General features: G+C 37.8%; 1 protein-coding gene and 2 non-coding genes across 5 annotated transcripts; all 3 read left to right on the plus strand.

The window, feature by feature from the left end:
- Positions 1 to 771: 771 nt before the first annotated feature.
- LOC127935917 (pumilio homolog 1) lies at positions 772 to 25,788 on the plus strand. 3 transcript variants are annotated; one of them, XM_052534140.1, is made up of 22 exons: positions 772 to 951; positions 15,400 to 15,713; positions 15,795 to 15,863; positions 15,952 to 16,057; positions 16,142 to 16,329; positions 16,512 to 16,681; positions 17,191 to 17,437; positions 17,699 to 17,792; positions 17,889 to 17,990; positions 18,821 to 18,963; positions 19,041 to 19,179; positions 19,628 to 19,753; positions 19,881 to 20,171; positions 20,623 to 20,859; positions 20,953 to 21,220; positions 21,340 to 21,469; positions 21,748 to 21,882; positions 22,587 to 22,724; positions 23,675 to 23,800; positions 23,896 to 24,017; positions 24,111 to 24,303; positions 24,401 to 25,788. In XM_052534140.1, the coding sequence occupies exons 2-22, from the start codon at positions 15,411 to 15,413 to the stop codon at positions 24,530 to 24,532; spliced, it is 3,459 nt and encodes a 1,152-aa protein (XP_052390100.1). In that variant the 5' UTR covers positions 772 to 951; positions 15,400 to 15,410; the 3' UTR covers positions 24,533 to 25,788. The 3 variants fall into 3 exon arrangements, with proteins under 3 accessions (XP_052390100.1, XP_052390099.1, XP_052390101.1); XM_052534139.1 differs by having other exon boundaries at positions 805 to 951; positions 17,684 to 17,792; XM_052534141.1 differs by having other exon boundaries at positions 805 to 951; positions 15,955 to 16,057.
- On the plus strand, positions 22,263 to 22,400 carry LOC127936305 (small nucleolar RNA SNORA5). The gene has a single exon (XR_008148262.1). It is a non-coding gene; the product is annotated as a small nucleolar RNA SNORA5 (small nucleolar RNA).
- On the plus strand, positions 23,401 to 23,538 carry LOC127936306 (small nucleolar RNA SNORA5). The gene has a single exon (XR_008148263.1). It is a non-coding gene; the product is annotated as a small nucleolar RNA SNORA5 (small nucleolar RNA).
- Positions 25,789 to 25,967: the final 179 nt, after the last annotated feature.

The following is a 25,967-nucleotide window of genomic DNA, read 5'->3' on the forward strand; positions in this document are numbered from 1 at the left end:
AATCAACTGGGAAATATGGTGATATCAATTTCTGTACATTTTTACCTTATTCACCAAACCATCTGCCACTCTGTAGATTATAATACAAGCATAACAATCCCTCAGATGTATATATAACTACAATATTTGGTACATTTAATTTTTAAAGGGTCTAAAATGACTGTATTATTAATATAGTTTTACTAAGATATTAAGATTATGATACATGTAAATATGAGAGTGGTCACATTTTTAACAGAGGGCCATTTCATACACATTTCAATTCAATTTGTAATGTTGAGCATTTTTCAACCCTATGGTTTTGGCAACTTTGTAGAGGCAAAAAGAAAGTATTTATTAATAATAAATAGTGAGATTATAATACAAAGTAAACACGTCAGTGGTCGCATTCCGAATCATGTTTAATTTACAATAAAATTAGAAAATTGTAGACTTCTGAATATTTTATTAAACAAAACAATTTGTTTCCATTACTATCATATTTGATAAAAAATAATATTATGAACATAGCTTAATACTGTATATCACTGTATAAAAATGGACAATTAATAACCAGGAAGAAGAAAAATATCAAACCAGGTAAGATTTTTGGACTAAAAACGTGCTCACATGTGAAACTGAGAATAAATGGGTTAAGTCGTGTCCAAAATAACAGATATTAAAACAAAAAATCAGTACTGTACTTTCAAAAGGCGGCATTGGCTCACTGTGTTGGGATGTATGTCAAACTCTGTGAAAGCCTGTAAATCTGTACATTGTTTTATCAGTCTCGAGCACAACAAAGGACGACACTCCCCTCTTGGCGCAATGAACCGCACGCGCTCCTTTTCATTCTACCCATAATGCCCCGCGCGCATCTGCTTGGATCGGGCCGCCATGTTGTCGGTGTGAAAAGCTAGGGAGCTGCTGCAAACCGGGGCTGAAATCCGTCACCATCCGCATCCTCCACCTGTGAGTAACCCTCGGTTCTGAAACCGACTCTTCATACAGAACCGTTTTAGCTAATTGTTTGTTTATATGTCGGCGTTATGAGGCGTAGCGAGTGATTTTGAGGGCTTTGTTATAAGGCTGTAGCTCCCCCTCCTCTCCCCGGTCTTCCTCCTGCTGTGGTGCTCTTCCTGTCCAGACGGCCCGGGCCTTTTGTTAACGGGACGAGGACCTGTAGAATAACGCAGAGCCGGCCCGCGGAGTCAGGGGCACCGGTCCGTGCGGTCACATAACCCGTTTGTATTGGTTTCACCGTGTAACAGTCATTAAAACGTTTCATCTAAGCCTTGCCAGACAGTTCCGCCCCTCACCCATTCCCATGTCGTGAATTAATGCCCGACAATTCATCTAACCGCGTCTGTTTGAGGAGCGTCTGATGTCAACGGGTTCATAGACGCCGTTAGTGACAGCGAACGCTCTCCACCTCCTCCTGTGGTTTGCTAGTGGACAAAGGCGCTATTCTTTTGTTACCTGTTTGTGTTATCGTCATGCATACACATGCTTTGATCATAGGCAACAGTTACGGTATCTAGGCCCACTTCCGGGAGGTGTTCGAGCTCAGGAGCGCTTGTTTCCGGGTGTCTCTGGCGCTTGGGTCATGTAATGGCGAACCTGATCAGGCTACAGGCGAAGAAGTGCTTGTAATCAACGAGACAATGGCTGGGTCTAAAAACTTTTTTAGACGTCACATGCGTCTTCACACGTCTGTGTAGATAGTTTGATGAGACAGCCATTATGTCACAACATAACTTTTGATTTTAAGCAAAACAACCAAGTTATTTGAATAAACAAAAAGACACTTACTGAGGGAAGAACCATAATCCCATCCCAATGCCATGAAGCATGAAGTCTAATAAAAAATATGGAGAAATATAAAACCACTAAATTAGTTGTAAAAAATGTGGTTTCTATATAGAACCATTAAATGCAAAATATGCATCTTATCGATAGAGATATTTAAGTAACTTGAAAGTGTAGAGAGGCTGTCTACATATTTCGCAGTGCTTCATGGTAATAGGAACAGGATTTCTTTTTTTGTGTGTGTGTGATTTATTTATGAAATAAGATGTGAAAATGCAGAGTAATGGCTGTAACTAATCATATCCCATTGAATAGCAACCTCATAGCTCACAGTAGGTCTGCCTTTATGGTTTAGAAGTTGCTGTTAAAAATCAATTACCTTATGAAGAAAATTAATGAGATTTTGACTTCAGCAGACTGTCTGTTGCACTCTATACCTGGGATGAGTGTCAGAGAAAGATGGATGTTAAGTTCAATAGAGAGGCTAATAGTGTGATGAATGTGAAGGGGAGTTTCAGTCTGACCCTGCACTTGGGGGATTTCTGTCGCTCTCATAATGGGATTTTACTTCTTTTCCATTAAGTCATAAGTGTGGGAGTTGAATTTGTTTTTTCCAAATGCAGGTGTTTTAAAGCCCAGATCAATGGTTTTTTCTTTACCATGTAAACCCCAAAAAGTCGAGGTAATCAGTTCCATCAATTAAAAAAAAATGCCTCTAATTTTAAGTAAACAAAACTATTAGGCTTTGTGTTTGTTATACTCCTGCATGTTAAATACTCCCTGTTTGAAGTACTGAGTAACCTAACTTTACATTTTGATTTCAATTAACATAAAACATAGCTAATTAACTTATTTTTGAGTTTTCAAATGAGTCTTTTTTTTAAGTCTGAATGTATACATTTTATAAATATTTTAAAATGTATCAGCTAGGGCTGTGCGATATGGACCAAAAAAAAACCTATTGCGATTCTTTGAGAAATTTAGCGATTTCGATTTTAATCATGATTATGACACACACAGATGTGATTTACAGTCATAAATGCATTCAGTGTGAATTTGAAACGATTTCAAAAGAAAACCAATTAAAGCTTTATCAAAAAGTTGTAACGTCTCTAAAACAGACATAAGTCGAAATAATCACTAAGTAAAGGTGTGACAAAAGGTCTATACATAAAATTGGATACAGGATTTTTTTTTTTGGTCATCCATTGGCATCACTCTCTGAAGTATGGCGTTATTTTAATGACAGATGTCGAGAGCTCATTGTAGTGCGAAAGCACATTAAAATAATGTACAAGCACAAATTTCTCCATTCGCACACGGATTTCCTTTGCTCTCGCACAAAACTAGATGGGTGGGCTTAGATACACGCTGCTCTCACCTGGAGGGAGAGTGCGCAATTAAAAACGTGTCTCTCCTCTCGCTCAAGATGTGTCCCGAGCACTCACAAATCTCGCTATGCTCATGCGCTAGATAATGTGCAGGGGGTGCGGAAAATTGTGCTATAAAGTGATTTAGAAATCGTGATTTTATGAAGATTTCGATTAATCACACAGCCCTAGTAACGGCACTTACAAACAAACATATAACACATGTAAAAACATTTTGGAAATTTATTTTATAACAATCAAAACAAAATAATTTTTGGAGAGATTTGCAGTTTTAATGACCAACTGTTTAAATACCTTAAGAGCTGCAATTTTCAAGCTAAAAAATAATATTCAGGAAAAATAACAATGTTAGAACATGTATAACAATATAACATGATTCACTAGTAATAATAAAAGATTCTATTCATAAAAACATTAAATTCAGGGTCCTTGGATTTGTAAAAAATTATACTTCGAGCATTGCGTGAAATGAGATTGAACCGCCATTTTGAGAAGAATAATTAAACGCATTCAGCTTGTACTTGCATCCTCAATCTGTCCTTTGGAATCATCTAGCTAAAAAATAATAATCAGGAAGAATAACAGAATGTTAGAACATTTATAACAATATAACGTGATTCATTAGTAATAATAATATTAATGTTATAATAAAAAAAGTGACATTTAAATAACAGATTAGCCCCTCAACACCCATCTTTGCAATGGAACAGGTCTCAATGTAAAAAAAAATGTATGAAGAGACTAGGAGTGCTCCGATCACGATCGGCAAGTCTTTGCTGCACAGCAAGAAAAGAGCTCTGATTTTAGCACTTTAGGAGTTGAAATCATGCAGTTCCTGTGAACATTAATTTGAGAAAAATTACAGTTTACATATGTTCCCAAATATGACACACTACATTCCCATCTGTAATGGACTTTTTCGAAAGATTAGCCAGGGCAACTGCTGTCTTGCCAGTCTTGGTCTTGCTGGTGGTCTAGTCGTGCTTAAAGTTTGTGGGGCAAGTTCTCATCTATAACAAGTTTCAGACAAAAGAGAGTTTTGTAAAACTAACCCACATCGTGTGATATATTAAGCAAAATAAAGTAAAATATTGGTATAATGGGAATGATGGATCTTTCTACTGCCCCTGCACTTCCAGTCCATCTTATTTGAAATCTGAAAAAAAGAAAAAAACATTTACACCTTTTACTGTTTGCGATTTAAACCGTAATAAGAATCTGGATGTAAAAAGTTTAAAGTACACTGATTTACAAGTCATGCAAAATTAAGCTCAAATTAAACAATGAACATTTTATGCAAAGCACACTGTAAGTGCCCAGAGATTGTTCTTTTAATATGTAAATAAATATGTAAACTGTAAATGAATTAATATTACGTATATTATTTTAGCCAGAAAGTGAATTTACGAATTATGGTGATAATCTGAATTGTACATCCATTGCTTTCAAAATTAAATAAATTATGCTATTAAAGTTGGTTCGAATTAAAGGTTGATATTTGGCAATCCCACTAAATCTAATCTCCTTAACAGTAGTTGGCAACAAGTGGAGCTCATGTTTTCTCTCCCCTGCATCTAAATACATTCTGTTTATAACTTATCTGTCAACTGGGATAAACGATTTTTTTTTAAAACGATTAATCTAGCGATTATTTTTTCGATGCATCGATTAATCTAACGATTATTTTTTTCCAGACCGATTCGATTTCGATTATCTCCCCATTAATTGACTACTAACAATTTATACATGTTGATTTACATATCTGAATGAAAAAAACATGAATTCCTTAACATTGCAATATATGTTTATTGCTCTTAAAATTACAAAATAAAAGACTAAGAATGCATTACTTTGCACTTGTATAGAGATAGCATTCAATAAAACCTTGAAGCCTTGAAAACACATAGCTTACTGTAACAAGCTTACTGAACACATAGGGCCTAGCTTACTGAAAAAACTTCTTCTGTTAGATGAAAATAACAACTTGATGTGTAGCATTAAATAAAAAAGGTCACCCAAAATACTTGTTTAGAGCAATTGAAAGAATACAGTAACCAATGTAAACTTGAGGGCTTTAAGATAATACAGAGAGTGCTTTTCCAAAAAAATAAATAAAATAAAATTAGCCTAACAGTGGGAGCCAGCAGCCTGTCATGGAGAAAAAAAAATCTCTGAATGCTCCACGTGAAACTTTGGCGTCCAGCCCTTTTTCTATCGTGTTTAATGATTTTGATTATATTCAGCGCACATAAGGTAAACGTTTTTTAGAGAAATAAAAACAGGTCGACGAATCGATGCACATATTTTGCCTCGACGTATTTTTTGCGTCGACGTATTTTTTGCGTCGACATCATAGATGACCTCAACGCGTTGTCCCAGACCTAGTGTCAACAATAAGATGATATTCATAGAAATGTTAACTTCAGGGTCCTTGGATTTGTAAAAAATTATAGTTCGAGGATTGCGTGAAATGAGATTGAACCGCCATCTTGAGAAGAATAATTAAATGCATACAGCTTGTACTTGGATGACGTCAGATGCAAAATTGCTATGCTGAAAGATTTTAAGTTGATGTAACTTTAAAGAGACATTACATGTTAATTAAAACAATAGAATTATTCAGCTTACTGAAAAAGTGTCATTTTCACAAACTCATAAATACTAGAAAGTTCTAAATACTTATCCAGGTCTGTTCATTTGAACTAGTTGTAATGATTTAAGTTAACAGAACTCAGTACAATGAATTACTTTGAGCATTAGAATTTACAGTGAAGGATGTACATTTCTACATTCCTTGTATAACATAATATAATCCATTTAATGTGGTCAGAGTCATATTTTCTTTTACTTTGCATAGTTTTATTGATGTTGTTTGAAGATGAGGACTGATCACATAAACTTTTGATGTGGGTATGAATTCTTTGTCTAGTTTCTACCAAGTAATGGATGAATTTGTGCCAAAATGTTGTAGAGTTTGATTGACATCAGCAACACAATATGGAAATCATTTTCTCTTCTATTTATTGTGCTGCCCTAACAAGATGTTTTAATTTGATGAAATAAATTTACAATAGTTTTATTCATCTGCTGTTTGTGAATCAATATTTTGGATTGTAACCTACCAGTTAAGAACTGCTGGCTTAGAAGTCGAGAAGTTGGTGCAGTTATAAATGTTAATCTAAAATCTTTTAGACCTTAATGATCCTTATCAAGTCATGAAGCCAACCTGAGCTCATGGGTACAGCATAACTCTGTTACCAGGTGGTGATTTTGAACGTATTTGTGTAAAGTGATTCATCTGGAAACTAGGGCTGAAACGATTCCTCGAGTAACTCTATTACAAAAAAGGATCGAGGCAAATTCCTCTTCCTCGAAGCCTCTTTTAATTTATTTTAAATCTCACGTCAGGTTCTTTCGCAATGATTTTTTTTAATGTGACAACGCGTTTGCGTCACCCACAAAGTGGAAGGAGACACAAGGAGTCAGCAGTGTTTTGATTTGAGGGCACGGGCAAACGTAAAGAGAACGTCGTGGCGTGTGTCCATTGCAAGATAGAGCTGGAATAGCACAACTAGAGCCCTATGATTTCCGCGATGCAGAAAACGCGGAGGGAATCGCGGAATCCAGTCATAAAAACGAAATTTACAGTTTAACGTGGAATGGCACGGAATTTGTCAAATTTTTAATTAAATGTTTATTTTTGATGTATGCATTGCATTCTATGCATTTTAAAAAAATAAAAATTTGAAAAAAGGAAAATTAGTTGTTCATTTTAAGAGACACCGGAGTCGTCTTTTCTCTTGCATAATTAAAATTGCACTTTAAAAACACATTTTATCCGATTAATCGATGGAATTTTTGGTAGAATACTCTATTACTAAAATATTCGATAGCTACAGCCCTACAGGAAACATAATTTTTAGGGATGAAGGTTCTCCCCTAAACCTAACCATCAGTGGGGCATAATAAGCAGATCATACGAAAACATACAAATTAGTTTGTTCAGATTCCTATTAATTAGCCACCAGTTCACCAAGAAATGTGATTCATGAAGCTGTCCTGTTGTAGTTTGCTCTGTAGGCTTCAACTTGTTTTATTGCAAATTTATTTGACTCGTAGTTTTGACCAGTCATGTCTAATATGCTAGTTTATTGGACCTTGTTTATCATTTAAAGTAGGTGTTGGATGAATTTTGTTCTGATGCAGGGAGCCCTCAGGATTACTAGAGTGCTGTGTGTGCAGTTATCTCAGTCTGTCTATACAGTAGTTTCAGCCTGTGTACTAGATTTGCTCTCAGGCTATTGCTTCATATGTGTACAGGATTACACCTAATGGGGATCTTGTGCAGGTGTATAATTTAGCTGCATTGCAATTACAGCGTTTGAGGTTCCAAGGGACAAATTATAAAGGAGCTGACCGATGAGCTAAAACCCTGCTGCATATATCTTAGGGTAAGAGGTGTATTTCTTTTCGTTATGTTAGCGATGCTGGTTACTATCACTTTTCTATTTCATTTGATGTTAAATACAAATCTTTAATTGTACAACGTTGTGTGTGGTTTTAAAATAGGAGCTGAATGAAATTTCTTTGCATTTTCATGGGCAGCTGGCATTATCTGGGTTGTTTCAAAAAATGGCTGGTCAAACTTGTGTTAGTCACAGTTGGCTTGTGAATTGATTGATTCATTTTGAAAACTGATTGAGGCTTTAGTCCCAGTAAATGATCTTCAAGCCAGTTGCTGTGCCAGCTTCCAATACCTCTGGTGCCAGTGCGGCTAACAAATCTGGTCCTTTCAAACAGTTGTCAGGGTTACATGACAGTGTTTTTTTACAATGTTGTTTGTTTTTTCTTAAACTCTTTTAGAGGTGTTGGCTTTAACATTGTGTTGCCTCAGTATGCTCTCACCTGCAGTAACTTATTTCTGTATTGCATATTCTAATTATCTTGACTCTACATCCAAGCACTTCTGTTTCCTTCATACCATTTTATGCTGAATCACATGTATTTGTACGGAAGCTTTAGTACCTAGTGATTATTTCAGCTGAGACTCTCCACTAACCTATGAAAAGTGATTATGTAATATACTACTAAAAAAGCTATTAAAAGTCTCTCTTATTTCCAGAACAATCTATGTGACATAATGTACCCCCAGTTCTGCCAACACCTCTGGCACTATTTTAGGGTGAGATTACACCAATCTCAGGATTTTGCTGTTGGGATTAATTTGCTGCTTGTGGTGACCTGCATCTTCATATCTCTAAAAAAAAAAAAGTTTGGTTCAGTTTTAGATCTGAAAACAGAAGCAAAATTAATGTGGGCTCTTTATTTGTTCAAAAAAAAAATTCTGAAACCAGAAATGTTCTTGTTAGTTAAGGTATTTATAGCAATAGCGTTAAACATGATCTCTGAAGTATATTCCCATTCATATTCACAATTTTGAGCAATCCAGCGTGATCATAAACGTGAAATTATCCAGCCATGTCTGCCCGTTTCACAGAAATATAAGGGGGGGGGGGGCAAGATTCCCTTAAATCCTTCATCACAATGAGAAAAACCAAATAATATATTTTTGATGTGCATCAAAAAATAATTGAGCTTCACAAATTGGTGAAGTGGCTTTAAGAAAAGAGCTAGAGCAATAAAAAATTCCCTTTCCACCATCAGGGCAATAATTAAGAATTTCCAATCAACATAAAATGTTATCTGCCTGGAAAAGGACATGTGTCTATTAGTGCTGCAACGCGTCACACTGTTTGTTTACATCTCGCATAATGGGAATGGAGAAAGTTGCATTCTATCACAAAAACAGAGACCAATGTTATCAAACGTATGGGAATACTTTAAACAGAGGACAAATAAAATGGCCCTTTGTTCCCTTTGCAAAACCGACATGGTGTACCACGGCAGCACAACTGCGATGCCCGAGCACCTCAGAGGAAAACATCTTGGCGCTCTCCGGTGTTACGGTTTAACTGGTTACCATGTGATCGGGTGACCAACTTCCTGGTTCAGGTCTGATATTCTTGCGCTTACGGCATTCTGAAAAGTTGATGTTTTTAACTCGATGCAGTGCGGACGCGGTTGAAAAAAATGAGCGCGTCGCTTCCATTATGTCACGCGCCTACATTGGAAATAACAAACTTGAGCACGCAAAAAACGTGATATGTGAACGGCCCCTTAAAAGACAGCGTGCCACGAGACAACGGTCACAAACCACCGAGCTACCCCGAATCCGCTCCAGATCTCTGGAAACCATGCTAAACCATAGCCGAACCCGGAGTACATTTTATGGTTTGTGATGCTAAAGAACATTTCATGACGTCTCAGACTACAGTAAATTTATGGCTATATATATATATTATATTAGAAGTTGTACTTATATTTTTTTGTAAAGTTATCCAAAGGATTCATTAGCTAATTAAAAAAAGAACATTAGATTATTTATTGTAATAAAAATAATCGTGAGATTAGTCGACTAATCGAAAAAAACAATCGTTAGATTAGTTGCAGCTCTAGTGTCTATATCGTCCTAATTCATGGTGAGAAGGAGAGTTCAGTGGCTAAAGACTCTCCAAGGATCACAGCTGGAGAACTGCTGTAAATAGTTGAGTCTCGGGCTCAGAAAAACTTGAAAAAAATTGTCAAACAGAACCTACATCACCACATGTTGTTTGGGAGGGTTACAAGAAAAATTATCCTAGCTCATCCAAAAACAAACTAAAGCATATTCAGTTATCAGACATGACTGGAACTTCAAATGGGACTGGCTTTTATTGCCAGATGAAACTAAAAATGAGCTTTGTAGCAGCAAACACTCAAGATGGGTTTGGTGAACACAGAGGAAAAATTTACGCCATGTGTACAATGAAATATATTGCTGTATTTTTGATGTTGTGGGCCTATATTTTTGCTGGAGGTCCTGGACACATTGTTTAGACACATGGCATCATGGATTCTATCAAATGCCAACAGATAAAAAAAATCAGTAAGTGACTGACTCTGTTAAATATCTTATAATGGGCCATGTTTGGATCGTCCAACTGTACAATATCCCAAACCTCAAAAAAAAAAAAATTTGTCAGTGAGCTCAAAACCAAGCTTCTGCTATGACCCTTCCAGTCCTCTGACCTGAATCCTAGAAAATGAGAGGAGTGAACTGAAGAGGAGAAGCACCAACATGGAGCTGGGAATCTAAAGGGTCTGGAGTGATTCTGGATGAAGGAATGGTCTCTGATCTCTTGTGAGGTGCTCTCTAACCTCATTAGGCATTATAGGAAAATATGTTGACCTGTTAAACTGGCACTGGATGTTTCACAAAGTATTGAATAAAAGGGGCCAATGTGTTAATTGTTAACCGTTAATTGTGGCCAATGTGTCTTAGAGAAAAACATTTATTGTAGTTTTTGGTAACTTTCTGAGCATCCTTCCCATCATGAAAAGAATATTTAATCCATAACGATAAATTGCAGAAGATTCAGTAATACTAACAGTCATTCATTTTCTTAATTGTGCACAGTGATATATAATGATAAAAATGTTGTTGTTTTTTTCAATTCAGTGGACCAAGTTCAGTGGGTCTTTTTTCTTTTTGTATGTTTTTTTTGAGTGAACTTTAGACACAGTCAGAAATTAAATGATTTGTACCTTGAATTAAAATGCTAAAAGCAATTAAATTAAGAGATACATCATTAAATCCAAAAAGTCCGGCTGTGCTTTGTTTGTACCATTTAAGCATTTAAACCCCGTTCCCATTAAGTTCTCATCATGTTTTATAAAAAATGCTTGTTTATTTTTAACAACCTTTTTAAAGAATAATTGATGTTTTTATATATTTTTTTATGTACAGTCGATCACAAAAAACGGACAAAAAAGTCAAGCAACAAGGCATTCAGTTTGATTAGTTCATAGTGAAGTGTCATTTAAGCACACTGCAAGTAGTCCAAGTTCAACTAACTAACACATTCAAAAATCAAATAAAACAAAGCAATAAAACATTTCATTCATGGGGATGAACTCATAAACCAGCCTCATTATGAACTAGGGGTGTCACGATTTCGATTTTAAATAGAAATCGATCGAAATTAAGTCACAGTCTCAAACTTCGAATTAAAAAATGGAATCGTCGATGCTGCCACGCCCCCATGTTGCGTCTGGTTACTTGCCAAGCGGAAAAAAACGTGTTGAAGTGCTGCGAGTCAACCTCCTCTAACAGCCACTCAAAAGATAGCATGGCAACTGCAGATGCAGGAGACCCATCGACAGAACTCGAATCCCCTCGTCTTTCACTGGAGTCGCTGGTATGGAAGTATTTTGGATTTCCAGTGAGTTATGTTGACAACGTTCGCGTTATCGACAAAAAAACAACAGTTTGCAAGCTGTGCTATGTGCGTGTACCATATTCTCTCACTGGCAGCACGACTAACATGGCAGGGCATCTCCGCAGGCACCACAAAAACATAGATTTATCTGTTAAACCAACAACTACACAAACTGCTCTTCCGTCTTCATTTGGAATTAAACTTCCAAGCAACTCAACTCGTGCAAATGCAATTACGCGTGCGGTAGGAGTATCCATAACCGCGGACATGCGAACTTATGGTGGTGGAAAACTCCGGTTTTAGGCATTTAATTAGCGTGCTAGAGCCACGCTACGAAATACCAAGTAGAACGCATCTCACAGCTATGGTGATTCCCTCCATGTACAATAATGTAAAAGAGAAAGTTATTGAAGGTCTGAGCAGCGCACATTTAGTTGCCTTGACTACAGATTGCTGGACATCCAGAGCAACACAGAGCTTCATGACTGTCTCAATGTAAAAATCGAGAATCGAATCGAACCGTGACCTTAGAATCGAAAATGCAATCGAATCGAGGATTTGGAGAATCGTGACACCCCTATTATGAACCCTCTTATTAAATGGATCTCTTATTAGAAGATCTTTGTAAGTGCAAAAAAAAAAATCCATATTTATATGTGAGTATGCAGTTCTTATGGACACTAGTAAGTAATCATTGTTGATGAATCCAACATGTTATAAGCACTATGCTCATTCGCGTTCATTGTCATTTGCATTCCGAAATTCCTCCAATAAACCATATTTGTTGACAACACCTCTCTCTATAAAACATGAATGTTAAATGTCCTCCTTGAAATCATAAAAACTGAAAAATATCACAGATCAGTTGAAGGAGAGTGAAACTTTATAGCGCTCATTCAGAGAGTGTTCTGCGAGTGAAAATATATCTGTGCTAAATTTCTACTTAGCCTCCAACTCACACACTGGTGAGTAAAATCTGAGCGTTTGTTAGCCATTGGCTAATATTTGACATTTAGTCACCAAAATGAAAAATTACTTGATTTACTCTCAATGTAGAGGGTTGCTTGTTTTAAGCAAAATTCACTCGTATATACGCCCCCCCCCCCCCCAAACTAAATAAAATACAAAATATCTCATGTCTTTTTGTTTATCTGGTAAATGCAACTTGATTTTCCAATTTTTTTATATTTTGACTAGAAGCAAGACAAAATACTAAATAGGATAAGCCTTATTTTTTTGCAGTCTTTTATTGCTTTTTACACCAATTATGCCAATGTTTAGCTTAAACTATAAATTGAGTGTTTGCAATTAAAAGACACAGGAAAGGCAGCTGCACTTTTCTTTTTGTAGTATCGCCATTCTAGCACTAGATTCACTGTGTAAGCATGCTCAGAGTTGTGCTTATATTTACACACATTACTACGTTTAAGTACAAGTTGGTAGATCCCACACTCTGCGTAAAACTGTTCTTGCGCACTCATTACGCACACATTTGTGCATATGCACTGTTGATAAATGAGGGCCCTGGTTATTATCTGCAAAAGTCTAAACACTAATCTCTTAATTTTACAATAAGTAGTCAAATGTGAACACATGGAAACTCATCTCAGTGTGCAATGATTGGAATGACTTGAAATTACAGGAGGTATGTAGTAACAAACTAATGTTGTTTTCGTCAACGATGACGACAACGAAATGATTTCATCGACGCACCTTTTTTTATGACGATAACGCGACAATGACTAGCTAAAAATGGCTCTGTGACTAAAACATGACGAGACGTTTTCGAGTTTTCGTTGACGAGACGAAACGAAAATTATTAAGTCTGACGTTCACAATGCATATCATTTCTGCCTGTTTTGGAGAAGCACCCGGCTGCAGCCTGCAGATCGAGGCGGGGATGCACGTACTTTTAAATGCGCACTTGAGCAGCGCAGCACACTGTGACTCCATGTTGCTTTGAGCACATCATTCTGCACCCGCGATGTGCATGCGTGCTTTGTGTGCTCTGTTTTGAAGCGTTTCATATTATCATGGTTTTGGGCACTGAAAGATTATTAAAAACCTATATTTTTATACATCGCCTACACAATACATTTAAAATGAGCATAATTTAATTGTATATTATTTGTGTGTAGTGTAGGCTATATAAATACATACACTTTTTAGCTCTTGACATCCATATATAAATATAAAAAAGTGATATTTGCTGCGGGATGAGGGCTTCGATAACTCTCTCTTTTGACCATACATGTGTTTGCATCCCTGAATGTTTGTGTCACTTTTATTAGACAGGCTTGTATGGTGTTTGTGTTTACAAATAATATGCATCTTGTTGTTGCACTGGCAGACAAGTTGAAGCACAAGTTGTAGAGCATAAGTATGTGTTCCTCAATAGCTTATATTTTGGGCACTTTGTTCATTGCACTTTAGCAATTTCTCAAATAAAGCCACAATTGCCAAAGTAAGAATGTTTTTATTCCTGGCTTTTTTTGGAGTAAAACAGTGATTCCACTGTTACCACTTTATCTGTGTGTAACGTTGTAGTAGCTCAAAGTTTTTTGCTGTTTAAACTATAAACCATTCCTTTATAACTGTGATTACTGGTGAAAATAGGCAATGTGCTGAAATTTTAGAAGAGCATCAATTCATGGAAAAATAACTTGAATATGTGGATAAAAGGTTTCTGCCCAATGCGACCATGAAGTACCGCTTGGCAGCACTGCATCTCCATCAATGAGAAAGTCTAGTTTATTATGCAAAGCTTTTAAGGTTAACCGTTTTATGAATTGCAACACTCGTTACAATCTGTCAAACCTAAGTCCATTTCCAATACTTTTTAATCTAAATTAATTTGTTAAAGACTACTTTATTGTTTTTTACTAAAATTGACTAAAACTTGACTAAAACTATCAAGTTTATAAGTGACTAAAATGTGACTAAAACTAAAAAGCAAGACATCTTAACATTTATTTTTATAATCTGAGCTCAAATGTGGAAGTGAGCTTCATCGGTATGTTTGCCCTATCGGCTGAGAACCCCCCCCCCCCCCCCTTTTTTTTTAAAAACAAGTCAAGATAGTTGATGTCACCTCATTTTGTGAGCCCTGTGACAATGCTTCAGTTTTTTTTTTCCCATACTGCTGGACGCTTTGTAATTCTGTGAATGTGATGAAATATTGATGTTCTCTTTTCAAAGAGCATATTTATCAAGCTACAAACTGACCTTTTCTCTTCAGGAAAATTTGTTCAAGTAGAAATTCCTCCTTTTGTTTCTCCTCTTGACTTTCCCAGTATGTCAGAGTCATTCTGTGACAATGATATCAGATGCACATTTGAATGAGAATGAAATGACTCATTTTGACAGGGCTGCTCTGCTTGATTAACTAGAACAACAACCTCTACTTTACTCACGGAGCTTCACCAAGTGTGTGCAATGTACGGTCATGGCCAAAAGTTTTGTTTTGCCAAGTTTTCTGGGATCATAGATCGTTGGAATAAGTCGCTCTTGCAGGATGTTTTGATACTATTCTTTATTCATGGCAGTGTTTTTGGCCAGACTGTGTGTTTTCTTTTGTCCTATATTTTCATGGGTCAGGGATTTTATTTAGTTAGTCTTCACTGGAATCTTTTTATTTGATTCTGTATCTCCATCCGATTTGCTGTGCTGTTATTTACTATTCACATCCATAAGGTTGATATCTTTTAAATAAGTGAAGCTTGTTTTGAATTTGCCATTTATATTTCTGGCAGTATTTGTGGGCTTTCACGTTCTCTGCCTGCTTTGATATATACAGGTGTGGTAATACGGTAACTAAATACCGTACTTTACTTTACTTTAAGTGCATAGCAATGCCAGATGCCATTGGGGTTAATGGTGTTTGGTTTGATCTTGTGTTACAGTCTCTGGTGGAATGAGCGTAGCGTGTGTGTTGAAGAGGAAAGCTGTGCTCTGGCAGGATTCGTTCAGCCCCCATCTGAGACTGCCTCCCCCTGACAGGCCATTACCCAGCATGCCTGTGGTGCTAAGTGCTGCGGGACACCCCCCCCAACCTGGCCCTTCTCCTCAGGCCCCTCCCCCTACACAGGGAGCAGGACGCTCTCAAGATGACGCCATGGTGGATTACTTCTTCCAACGGCAACATGGCGAGCAGCCTGGCTACAACAATTGCAAACACCGCTGGCCGACCGGTGACAACATGCATCCAGACAACCAGGTATAATTTAGTGACAAGTTAACCACTTTTTTTACTGGTATAAAATTAAATCTTATTATAATCGTGTTTCTTTTTGTACAGGTACGATCCATGGATGAGCTTAACCATGACTTCCAGGCACTTGCACTGGAGGGCCGAGCTATGGGAGAGGTGAGAGTCCTTTCTTTTCTCATATTCTGCCTAATGCTTCATTTGCCCTTATGTATTAATGTTCTTGTCTGATGTTCCCACTCTGCAGCAGCTCCTCACTGGGAAGAAGTTTTGGGAAACCGATGATTCAGGGAAAGATGGACCAAAAGGAATCTTTCTGGACCAGTGGAGAGACTGCGCTTGGGGAGCCTCTGGTATGTGTGTGATTTAAGATGCAGTGGTTGTATTTTACATATTTAGTATTTTTCTTTCTAATGTCCCTTTTTTTTTTTCTCTAGATCACTCAGTGTCCCAGCCAATCATGGTTCAGCGCCGACCAGGCCAGGGCTTCCATGGCGTCGGAGAGGCCGGATCTGTGCTGTCGCCACGCTCTGAGAGTGGTGGATTAGGCGTCTCCATGGTGGAGTACGTTCTTAGCTCCTCTCCTGCTGAGAAAATGGACTCGTGTCTGCGCAAAGGAGCCTTTGTGAGTCTCTTTCATCAAAACATTCTTTATTAAGATTCTGTTTAAGAAAATTAGTTATGACCTTTGTTATTCCAAACATAAAAAAACTCCTATGGATTTGCAACAACATGAGGGTGTGTAAATATTTCTTTAACTCTTAAACTCCTTATTTCCACTTTAATCTCCCTTTCTATTTTTCTTAGGGTCCAAGAGATTCAGAGGTGGATGACCCAGAGAAAAGGGTGGAGCAAAAACCCAAAACAGCCTTTGACCCTGAGCGGAAGGAACTTCAGGAGACAGAGCCGGATGTTTTGGATAACCCCAATGGACTGCCCAATCAGAATGGACTTGATGTTGACGTTAAGGATTTTAGGTATACACCATCAAAAAAAGTAGCATTATTGTAATTTTAAAGAAATTGATGCTTTTATTCAAAAAGGATGCATTGAATTGATCAGATATGACAGTGAAGACATTTATAATTTTCAAAATATTTCAATTTTAAATAAATCCTGCTCTTTTGAATATTATATTTGCTAAACAATCCTGAAAAATGTATCACAATTTATATTAAACGGACTGTTAGAATGATTTCTTAAAGATCATGTGACACTGAAAACTGACGTAATGGCTGCTGAAAATTCAGCTTTGCCATTACAGGAAAAAATTCTAATCAATATATTAAAATAACAAACTTATTTTAAAATTAAATACAAATTATTTTAAATTGTAATTATATTAGCTTGTTTTGCTCAAGTAAAAAAATCCAAAAGTAATCTCATCGAGCCCAAACTTGTAAAAGTTCTCTTTGTGTTGCTTTCCATACGTATACTTTAATTATTTCTAAAATGTATTGAAGTCAAACCTTTTGTTTCTCCCTAGTCGTAATCCTGGTAACTGCCCTCAGACTGGTCCAGAAGTGGATTTGGGTGGACCAGAACTCCCTGGAGGTGCAGGGCCTAAACCAGCAGAGGAGTTCTCAAATGTTGAAACCCAAAATGTGACCATGGACCCCATGGAATCGGTTTCCATGGAGACTTTACAGTTTGCAGATTACACTGGAGGCCAGCTGCCTCTGGACTCCACAGCTGCTACTGTCGGCCTGTTTGACTACAATTCTCCTCAGCAGGTAGATATCTGATGTTGCTAGCCCTTTCAACATTCAAGACTGTAATTAAGAGTAGAATAATAATAATAATGAAAGCTTGTGTATTAATAAATATTTGTAATGTTAATTGCTATCAGAGGCTATACATGTGAAGGTTAACTTTGAAAAAAGTAATTATTATTCACATTTGTATGTGCTTTCAAAACCTTGCATTTATGAATGTAAACAAACGCAAATGTTTAATATACATTTCATGCCTAATGAAAGCAACTTGTACTGCAGCTGTTCCAGAGGCCCAGCGCTCTGGCAATGCAGCAGCTCACCGCGGCACAGCAGCAGCAGTACGCCCTCGCCGCAGCTCAACAACAACACATCGGTGAGTTTGACTGTAGGTACCGGTATGAGTCTCCAGACTTAATGGACAAAAGTTTCAGGTGTTTTATTAAAACTGGTTTCTTATTGGTTGTGTTAGGTTTGGCCCCTGCTGCATTTGTACCGAATCCGTACATCATCAGTGCTGCTCCACCTGGAACTGATCCATATGCTGCCGGCCTCGCTGCTGCCGCCACTCTAGGTGAGCGCTCATGGTTGAAATTTGAGAAGGATATGTAATATGTATAGTTTGTATTTCAAGATATCTCTTGAATGATTATGTCATTATGAAGGATGTTAATGAGTCCAGTAAAATAAGGTATTATGACAGTCCGCTTCTTTTTGAGGTTTGTATCACCCTATTGGCGTTTATTTTCTGATTATTTGGATTAAGTATTTCTAAATCAATTACATGTTATTACAACATCGAAAACAACCAGCCTAAGCAACAATAAAACACTAAGAATATTACAGAATAAATTTTCTACAGTTGACCAATCAAATTTAAAAAAAATACTTAAAAAAAATAAAAACCTTGCTGACCCCAAACATTTGAATGGTAGTATAAATGCATGTTAAATGTATACCAATGTCATATTCAATATGCAAATAGACAAATTAATTATCTTTGAGAGTCTCTTAGTGCTGTAGATTTCTTTGTACTTGTATGATGACGGTACAGAAATGTAGACCGCATTCGCCAGCGTTTCTGTAGCAGGATCGAATTGTTGCTAAAAGGTTCTCTACTGAGCAGTCACAGTCTGAAGTTGATGCTCATGAAGAAGTGTTGCTCATTATGGCTGAGGGTTTGGACTGCATCCTCCAGGGACTTGAGATTTAGCTCTAGGATTGAGGCAGTCACCTTTAAGACACACACACACACAAAACACACACCTGCTTTGATACTCCTAAAACAGAGTACAGAGGCAAAGGAAATGGCTCCCCATCCTGTGTACATCAAAGCCCCTGAGCCAGCTTCGAAAACGGTGTGCTTTAGCCCTTCATCTGTGAGTGTGTGTTTGTGTCTTTCAGGACCAGCGGTGATGCCCCATCAGTACTATGGTGTCACACCATGGGGCGTGTATCCTGCCAATCTATTCCAACAGCAGGCTGCCAACCCCTCTAACTCGGCCAACCAGCAGTCAGCAGCGCAGAACCAGCAGAACCAACAACAGGTAAGAGTTCAGCCAACCAGACCACTGATGTAGGGAATGCACAACATGCTTATATCCATGATCTTTGTTTGCCCCAGGTGATGCGTGCAGGTGGAAACCAACGACCTCTGACTCCCAGTCAAGGACAGCAGGGTCAGCAGACAGAGCAGCTTGTAGCAGCAGCAGCTGTGAATTCCGCCTTGGCATTTGGGCAGGGTCTGGCAGCAGGTGTACCTGGTAAAGGACCATTAATATATCTTTTAAGATGTTGTTTACACAGAAACTATTACTTTTTAAGCCAACATATCAAATCAATTTTAACCATGTTATCATAGAAAACCCAGAAATAACAGTGAATTGTGAAATTGTTGTTTATTGGCCTAAAAAGTGCCTTCTATATAGGCAAGGGAACTTTATTTGTGAATATACACTACTACCATTGCTTTTTTTTCTTTTTTAGAAAGAATTCTTTTTTTTTTAAACAAGAATGCAAAAATGTATTCTGCAAAAATTAAGCAGCATGCATTCCAACATGGATAATAACAAGAACTGTTTCCTGAGCACAAAAATCGGCATATTAGAATTATCACATGTAATGAATCGCAGTCTGTGTAAACATCCTTTAACAGATCAAACTTTCATGGTTCGATTGATGTCTAATAAAGATGTGTTTGTTATATTCCAGGTTATCCTATGTTAGCTCCAGCTGCATATTATGACCAGACGGGTGCACTTGTGGTGAATACAGGTGCTCGTGGTGGCCCAGTTCGACTTATGGCCCCTGCTTCGGTTATCATCAGCCCATCAGCAGGTACATCTTTGAAAATGACAAATCAAAGTTGCACAGTCAACAGACACCATAAAGCTTTTTCCAAATGTAGTCTTAGATTTAAATATATTTTTCTTACTCTTTATTTTTTTATTTTCCCTTTAAACAGTGGCTGCTGCTGCTGCTTCAGCGGGTGGGGCTAATGGTGGTCTTGGTGGTGGAGCAAGCGGTGCGTTCCGTGCATTGAGTTCCCAGCAGGGTCATGGGCAGCAAGGGAGCGGGGCTTTGGGAGGAAGCTCTTTTTATGGGGGTGGCTCCCCAAGCTCTTCCTCACAGAGCTCTTCACTATTTTCACAAGGCTCTGCCCAGCCAGGAAGCACCTCACTTGGATTCAGTGCCAACCCATCTTCTTCTCTGGGAGCCACACTTGGAGCAGCACTCGGAGGTTTTGGCACAGCAGGTATTGTAATCTAATATTAAATAAAGTTCAGTTATGTTGAAAATAAAAATCACTATAATATATTGCTGGAGGGCTATTGCTTTCAGCATCAGCATAAAATACTGTTTCTTAAATGCACATTCCATAATATTATATAAAAACTTCCACAATTGAATAACTTGCTTCTGAAAAGTTTCATAAGTTTCATAGGCAGTGTCGCCAAAGCTGTTCAGGAGTTTCAAATGTGGTTTAATGTGACTTAAGTAGTTTCTGTGAATGTCCTGCACAATGCTAATTGTGAAAATAAGTGAACTTTAAAGAACACTGCACCATTGGAAAATCTGTAACAAAAATTATATTTGTTCCTAATGCTCAAATTTAATGCAATAAAAAATGGGTGGGAAAGATTATCTGTCATGTTTGTCTCCAGTCTAATTTTAGTATATGTTTGTATTTTTTAATTTTTTTGCAGTGGCTAATTCCAGTTCCAGTGGGTCCCGTCGAGATTCTCTGACTGGTAACTCTGATCTGTACAAGCGCACACCCAGTAGCCTCACCCCTATTGGCCATGGGGGGTTCTACAATGGCCTCAGCTTTAGCTCCTCCCCTGGCCCAGTTGGCATGCCTCTTCCAAACCAAGGCCCCTCCCACTCACTCACCCCGCCACCCTCGCTCTCAACTCATGGATCTTCAAGCAGTCTTAACCTTGGTGAGTTCAACGCATATATTTCAGTGATCTTTCCATTAAAAATATTTAATGATTGAATCTAATGGATGCCCGCTTCTGGCTTCTCCCTCTCAGGTGGCCTGACCAATGGCAGTGGGCGTTTCATCTCTGCAGCTCCAGGAGCAGAGGCCAAGTTCCGCAATGCCACCACAGGCTCGTCTCTCTTCAGTCCCAGCAGCCAGCTCTTCCCGTCATCACGACTACGCTACGGCATGTCTGACGTGATGCCATCGGGACGTAGCCGTCTGCTTGAGGACTTCAGAAACAACCGTTACCCCAACCTGCAGCTGAGAGAAATCGCAGGACACGTCATGGAGTTCTCTCAGGACCAGCATGGCTCCAGGTAATGCAGATGTTTGCTACAGCTCACAGATGCCAGGAGATTAGGACCCCGATGTTACCACATGGAGTAACAAATAAAATGTTCAAAGTGTTTTAAAAACCCATCTGGTTTGTGTGCAGGTTCATCCAGCTGAAACTGGAGAGAGCAAGTCCTGCAGAGCGTCAGTTGGTGTTCAATGAGATACTGCAGGCAGCCTACCAACTCATGGTCGATGTGTTTGGAAATTATGTCATCCAGAAGTTCTTTGAGGTAATACGAAGCTCTTTTGTTAATACATGCATCATTTTACGTGTCTAATGAGCCGCACAGTTTCACATATTTGGACAGGAAGGTTGCAGGTTCAAACTTGAACCGGATTTATTTGGTACTGCAGTTGTGCAAATCCAGTCACATTTTATTTGTATAGCGCTTCAGGCAATACAGGATGTTTCAAAGCAGGAAAATAAAGTTCTTCAGTTATGATTATTAAGTGTACCTGATGTCAATTAAGATGAGAGGCTTCTGCTAAAAGCCGTTTATGTGTTTAGTTTGGCAGTCTCGATCAGAAGTTGGCACTGGCGGAGCGGATCCGTGGCCATGTTTTATCCCTGGCACTGCAGATGTACGGCTGCAGAGTGATTCAGAAAGCTCTGGAGTTTATCCCTTCGGACCAACAAGTCATTGTAAGTTTAAGAAGAGCTACATGCTTACTTTATAATTCTTCACATTGATGTGGTGATGTTACACAGCTAGTATGAATTTAATCTTCAGTAGTGTACAATTTGACACACACACTCTCTCTCTCTCTCTCTCTCTCTCTCTCTCTCTCTCTCTCTCTCTCTCTCTCTCTCTATATATATATATATAGTGTGTCAAATATATATAACATTTATAATTTTTATATATATTACATTTTTGTGTTGGGGCCAAAGTTGCAGCATATAGGATAGCAATATAGTCAAGTAACAATCTGAACTACTAAACTTTAAAAAAAAAATATATATATATATATATATATATATATATATTTAATAATAATAATCCTGTCAAATATTTGTATAAATGCAGTCTTGTCAAATTCAGTGTTTCCTCTTCAGTGGACCACACTGGCCAAAATGGCTGCAATAGTGAATAAGTAGTCTATGGGCCCCATGTTCTTCTATAAAATGAGTTCTGGGGATAGAAAAGTCTACTAACATGCAGTTACAGTAACCTGTATGTGTTAGGTTGTAACTGCTTTATCATTCATTCATGGTTCTTATTTTCAAACGTATTTAAAACCTTTGTCTTATGTGTGTTTGTTTAATAACTGTGTGTGTTGTGCAGGTGTTTGCTCTGTCTACACACCCATATGGTTGTTAATCTTAATTGTTTGTGTCTTTTTCAGAATGAGATGGTTCGGGAGCTTGACGGACACGTGTTGAAGTGTGTGAAGGATCAAAATGGCAATCATGTTGTGCAGAAATGCATCGAGTGTGTCCAGCCTCATGCTCTCCAGTTCATCATTGATGCCTTCAAAGGACAGGTGTGTCTGTATTGAACCGTGGGAAACGCTACCTTTTTGAATAGAAGGACCTGAATTGTGTGTGTGTGTAGTGTACCATGGGAACATTTGTGGTTTATTTATGGAGGGCCTGATTTTTGAAATACAGTGCACTATTGAGAGGCTGAGCCATAGTATAACATATGAAGAAAAAATTACCTATAGTACATGTCTAATGAAAAATGTTTGTTTTTTAAATCTCTTCTGCTCAAGGCTGATTTATTTGATCAAAATACAGTAAAAAAAACACAATATTGTAAAATTATTATATTAAATTATTATATTAAATATTTTACAAATTAAAGTTTCTTTTGTTTTAATATATTTTTAAAATGTATTTTCAGTTTTATGTGAATCCTGTGGCAAAGCTGTATGCTTTTAAATTTTTTTTAGTTTTTTTTTCTTCTGAACTTTTTGATAAATGGAAAGTTAAAAAAAGGCATTTATAAATGTATTTACTGTCACATCTGATCAATTTAATCCATGTTGTTTGAATATAAGTATTAATTTTCCTATATATATAGGATATTATTTGTGTGTTGGAGCCAAAGTTGCAGCATATTGGATAGCAATATAGTCAAGTAACAATCTGAACTACTAAACCTATAAAAAAAATATATATATATATAATAATAATCCTGTCAAATATTTGTATAAATGCAGTCTTGTCAAATTCAGTGTTTCCTCTTCAGTGGACCACACTGGCCAAAATGGCTGCAATAGTGAATAAGTAGTCTATGGGCCCCATGTTCTTCTATAAAATGAGTTCTGGGGATAGAAAAGTCTACTAACATGCAGTTTGTAACCTGTATGTGTTAGGTTGTAACTGCTTTATCATTCATTCATGGTTCTGGAATGACTTATTTTCAAATGGATTTTATACCTTTGTCTTATGTGTGTATGTTTAACTAATAACTGTGTGTGTTGTGCAGGTGTTTGCTCTGTCTACACACCCATATGGTTGTCGGGTGATCCAGCGTATTCTGGAGCACTGCCTGCCTGAGCAGACTCTGTCAATACTGGAGGAAATACATCAACATACCGAGCAGCTGGTCCAGGTGATTTATGAAGCATTGTCTTTCTGTACTGACGCAGGATCTCATCCATCCCTCTCATCGAAACCCCTTTTTTTTCCTTCTCCTTTGTCATATAGGATCAGTATGGGAATTATGTAATTCAGCACGTGTTGGAGCACGGCCGCGCAGAGGACAAGAGCAAGATTGTATCTGAAATCCGCGGAAATGTTTTGGGGCTCAGCCAGCATAAGTTTGCCAGGTGCGCATAAAGCATTGACGCGATAATCCGCCACACAAAGGCGCACAGGAGGAAGTGTTTTATTTACGGGTGTTTGTGTTTTTTAATTCGCAGTAACGTGGTGGAAAAGTGCGTGACCCACTCGTTGCGTGCCGAGAGGGCGATGCTGATTGATGAGGTGTGCAGTATGGCAGACGGGCCCCACAGTGCCTTATACACCATGATGAAGGACCAGTACGCCAACTACGTTGTGCAGAAGATGATCGATGTGGCTGAGCCAACACAACGCAAGATTGTAATGCACAAGGTGCGTCTTCTATTCAGTTAGCAGTATTTCTTTACATGCTTGTGCCAAAGCACCTATAAATTGTGACCGAAAAATGATTGTTGGTTGTTTTATGTAGATCCGACCCCATATTGCGACGCTGAGGAAGTACACGTACGGAAAGCACATTTTGGCCAAGCTGGAGAAGTACTACATGAAGAACGGCGTTGACCTCGGCCCACTCTGTGCTCCCCCTAATGGCATCATGTAAACCCTTCCCATAACTCATCTAGGATGCCGGTCTGTGTGTGTGTGTGTGTGTGAGCGTGTTTGTATACACCCGACGATGTAGGGAGGTTGGGGTGGAATGGACGAAACCTTCCCCTCGTCACAGAGTCATCCCTGGGTTGTTGTGACCTTTTGTTTTTTGTTTTTCTCTCCCTTTTAGCATTTCTTTCCGTTTTCACTCTACTACCTAAATGATGGTCCTTTTTTGGTCCTGTATGAAATGAGAATATTTGATTTATCCCACATTTGATCATGTAGGCTTGCGCAAACACAATTTATTGCTTCGCGACACCTTTCTTATGCGCATATTCTGTCATAACACACACGCACATTATTGCTAACACGCAGACATTTAGCATGGGAGACGTTTTTTGGTCTTGCTTCTATAAACTATTTAGTGCATACTTGGTGTAGACCTTTGCATATATATATAAATATATATATAAAACTTTGTAGTTTTTCTGGTTTTTGATGTCCAATCTGTATCTATAATCTTCTCCTGTAGTGAATACATACTTCTGATTGTATAATTGTACATTTGTAAACCTTCGCTAATGTAAATGTGGACTCGCTTCTACAGCCCTTTTTTGGTATGAGGAGGGAAAAAAATTATAAAATGGAAAAAAGAAAATCTTGTGCATTTCAGTGTAAATTCTCACCTCTTTGGTTGTGGTTTATGAGTTATGAGTTGTTATATATTGTAAATTGTAATATCAGATTTTTGTTGGTTTTGAAGCCCTTTGAATTATTACTGCATAGATGTACAAAGAACAGAGAAAAGTGCGCACTCTGCTTTTAGCCATTCACCAGCCACCTCTTTTTCACCTCCACTCATCCCTTTCATTTTTTTAAGATCTTTTATAGTCCCTCCCTTGCTCCTGGGCAGGTAGCAGCAAGCGCGTTTGTGTGTTTGTTTGACGCGTTCGACTGCCCTGGGTCAAGAGTTGGAGGTGTGTACAGATTTACCATTCTTTTGTCTACTTGTAAGTGATTGTAACATACTGGCCATTGGTTTTTGATTTGGAACACTCTGGTGTATATTTAAACAGCCTTGTGTATATTTCCTATGATTCTCTTTATGCAGGCACACTTGTAACCATAATGTGTATAGGTAACAGATGCTGTGTGTGCTTTCTGCCTGGGCAACTATTTTTTGTAACTCCAGTTGTAGATTGTCTCTAAACAATGTGTGATCTTTATTTTGAAACAAAACAATGAAAAAATTTCAAAATTTCAGAACGGTCTTTGACTCTTCCTTTGTGATGTGCTTGTTTTGTGTTTAGCACTGTGATCATTCTAATCTATTGTGTCATACTTTTTAGGAATCATTTGAAAAAACTACTCTTGTTGAACACCGAGGTTGTGTTTGGAAGCATTTTTGTTGCTTTAGTTCAAGATCAAACACGTGTGATATTACT

The sequence above is a fragment of the Carassius gibelio genome, chromosome A19 (genome assembly GCF_023724105.1).
Source record: "Carassius gibelio isolate Cgi1373 ecotype wild population from Czech Republic chromosome A19, carGib1.2-hapl.c, whole genome shotgun sequence".
In the NCBI taxonomy this organism is placed as follows: Eukaryota; Metazoa; Chordata; class Actinopteri; order Cypriniformes; family Cyprinidae; genus Carassius; species Carassius gibelio.

Excerpts from the sequence above, each read along its gene's own strand:
- LOC127935917 (XM_052534139.1), top strand. The coding sequence starts at position 15,411 with ATGAGCGTAGCGTGTGTGTTGAAGAGGAAAGCTGTGCTCTGGCAGGAT. Across the intron at positions 17,438-17,683 it reads ACTACAATTCTCCTCAGCAG|CAACTTGTACTGCAGCTGTT; the intron begins GTAGATATCTGA and ends GCCTAATGAAAG. Across the intron at positions 23,801-23,895 it reads ATACCGAGCAGCTGGTCCAG|GATCAGTATGGGAATTATGT; the intron begins GTGATTTATGAA and ends TTTGTCATATAG.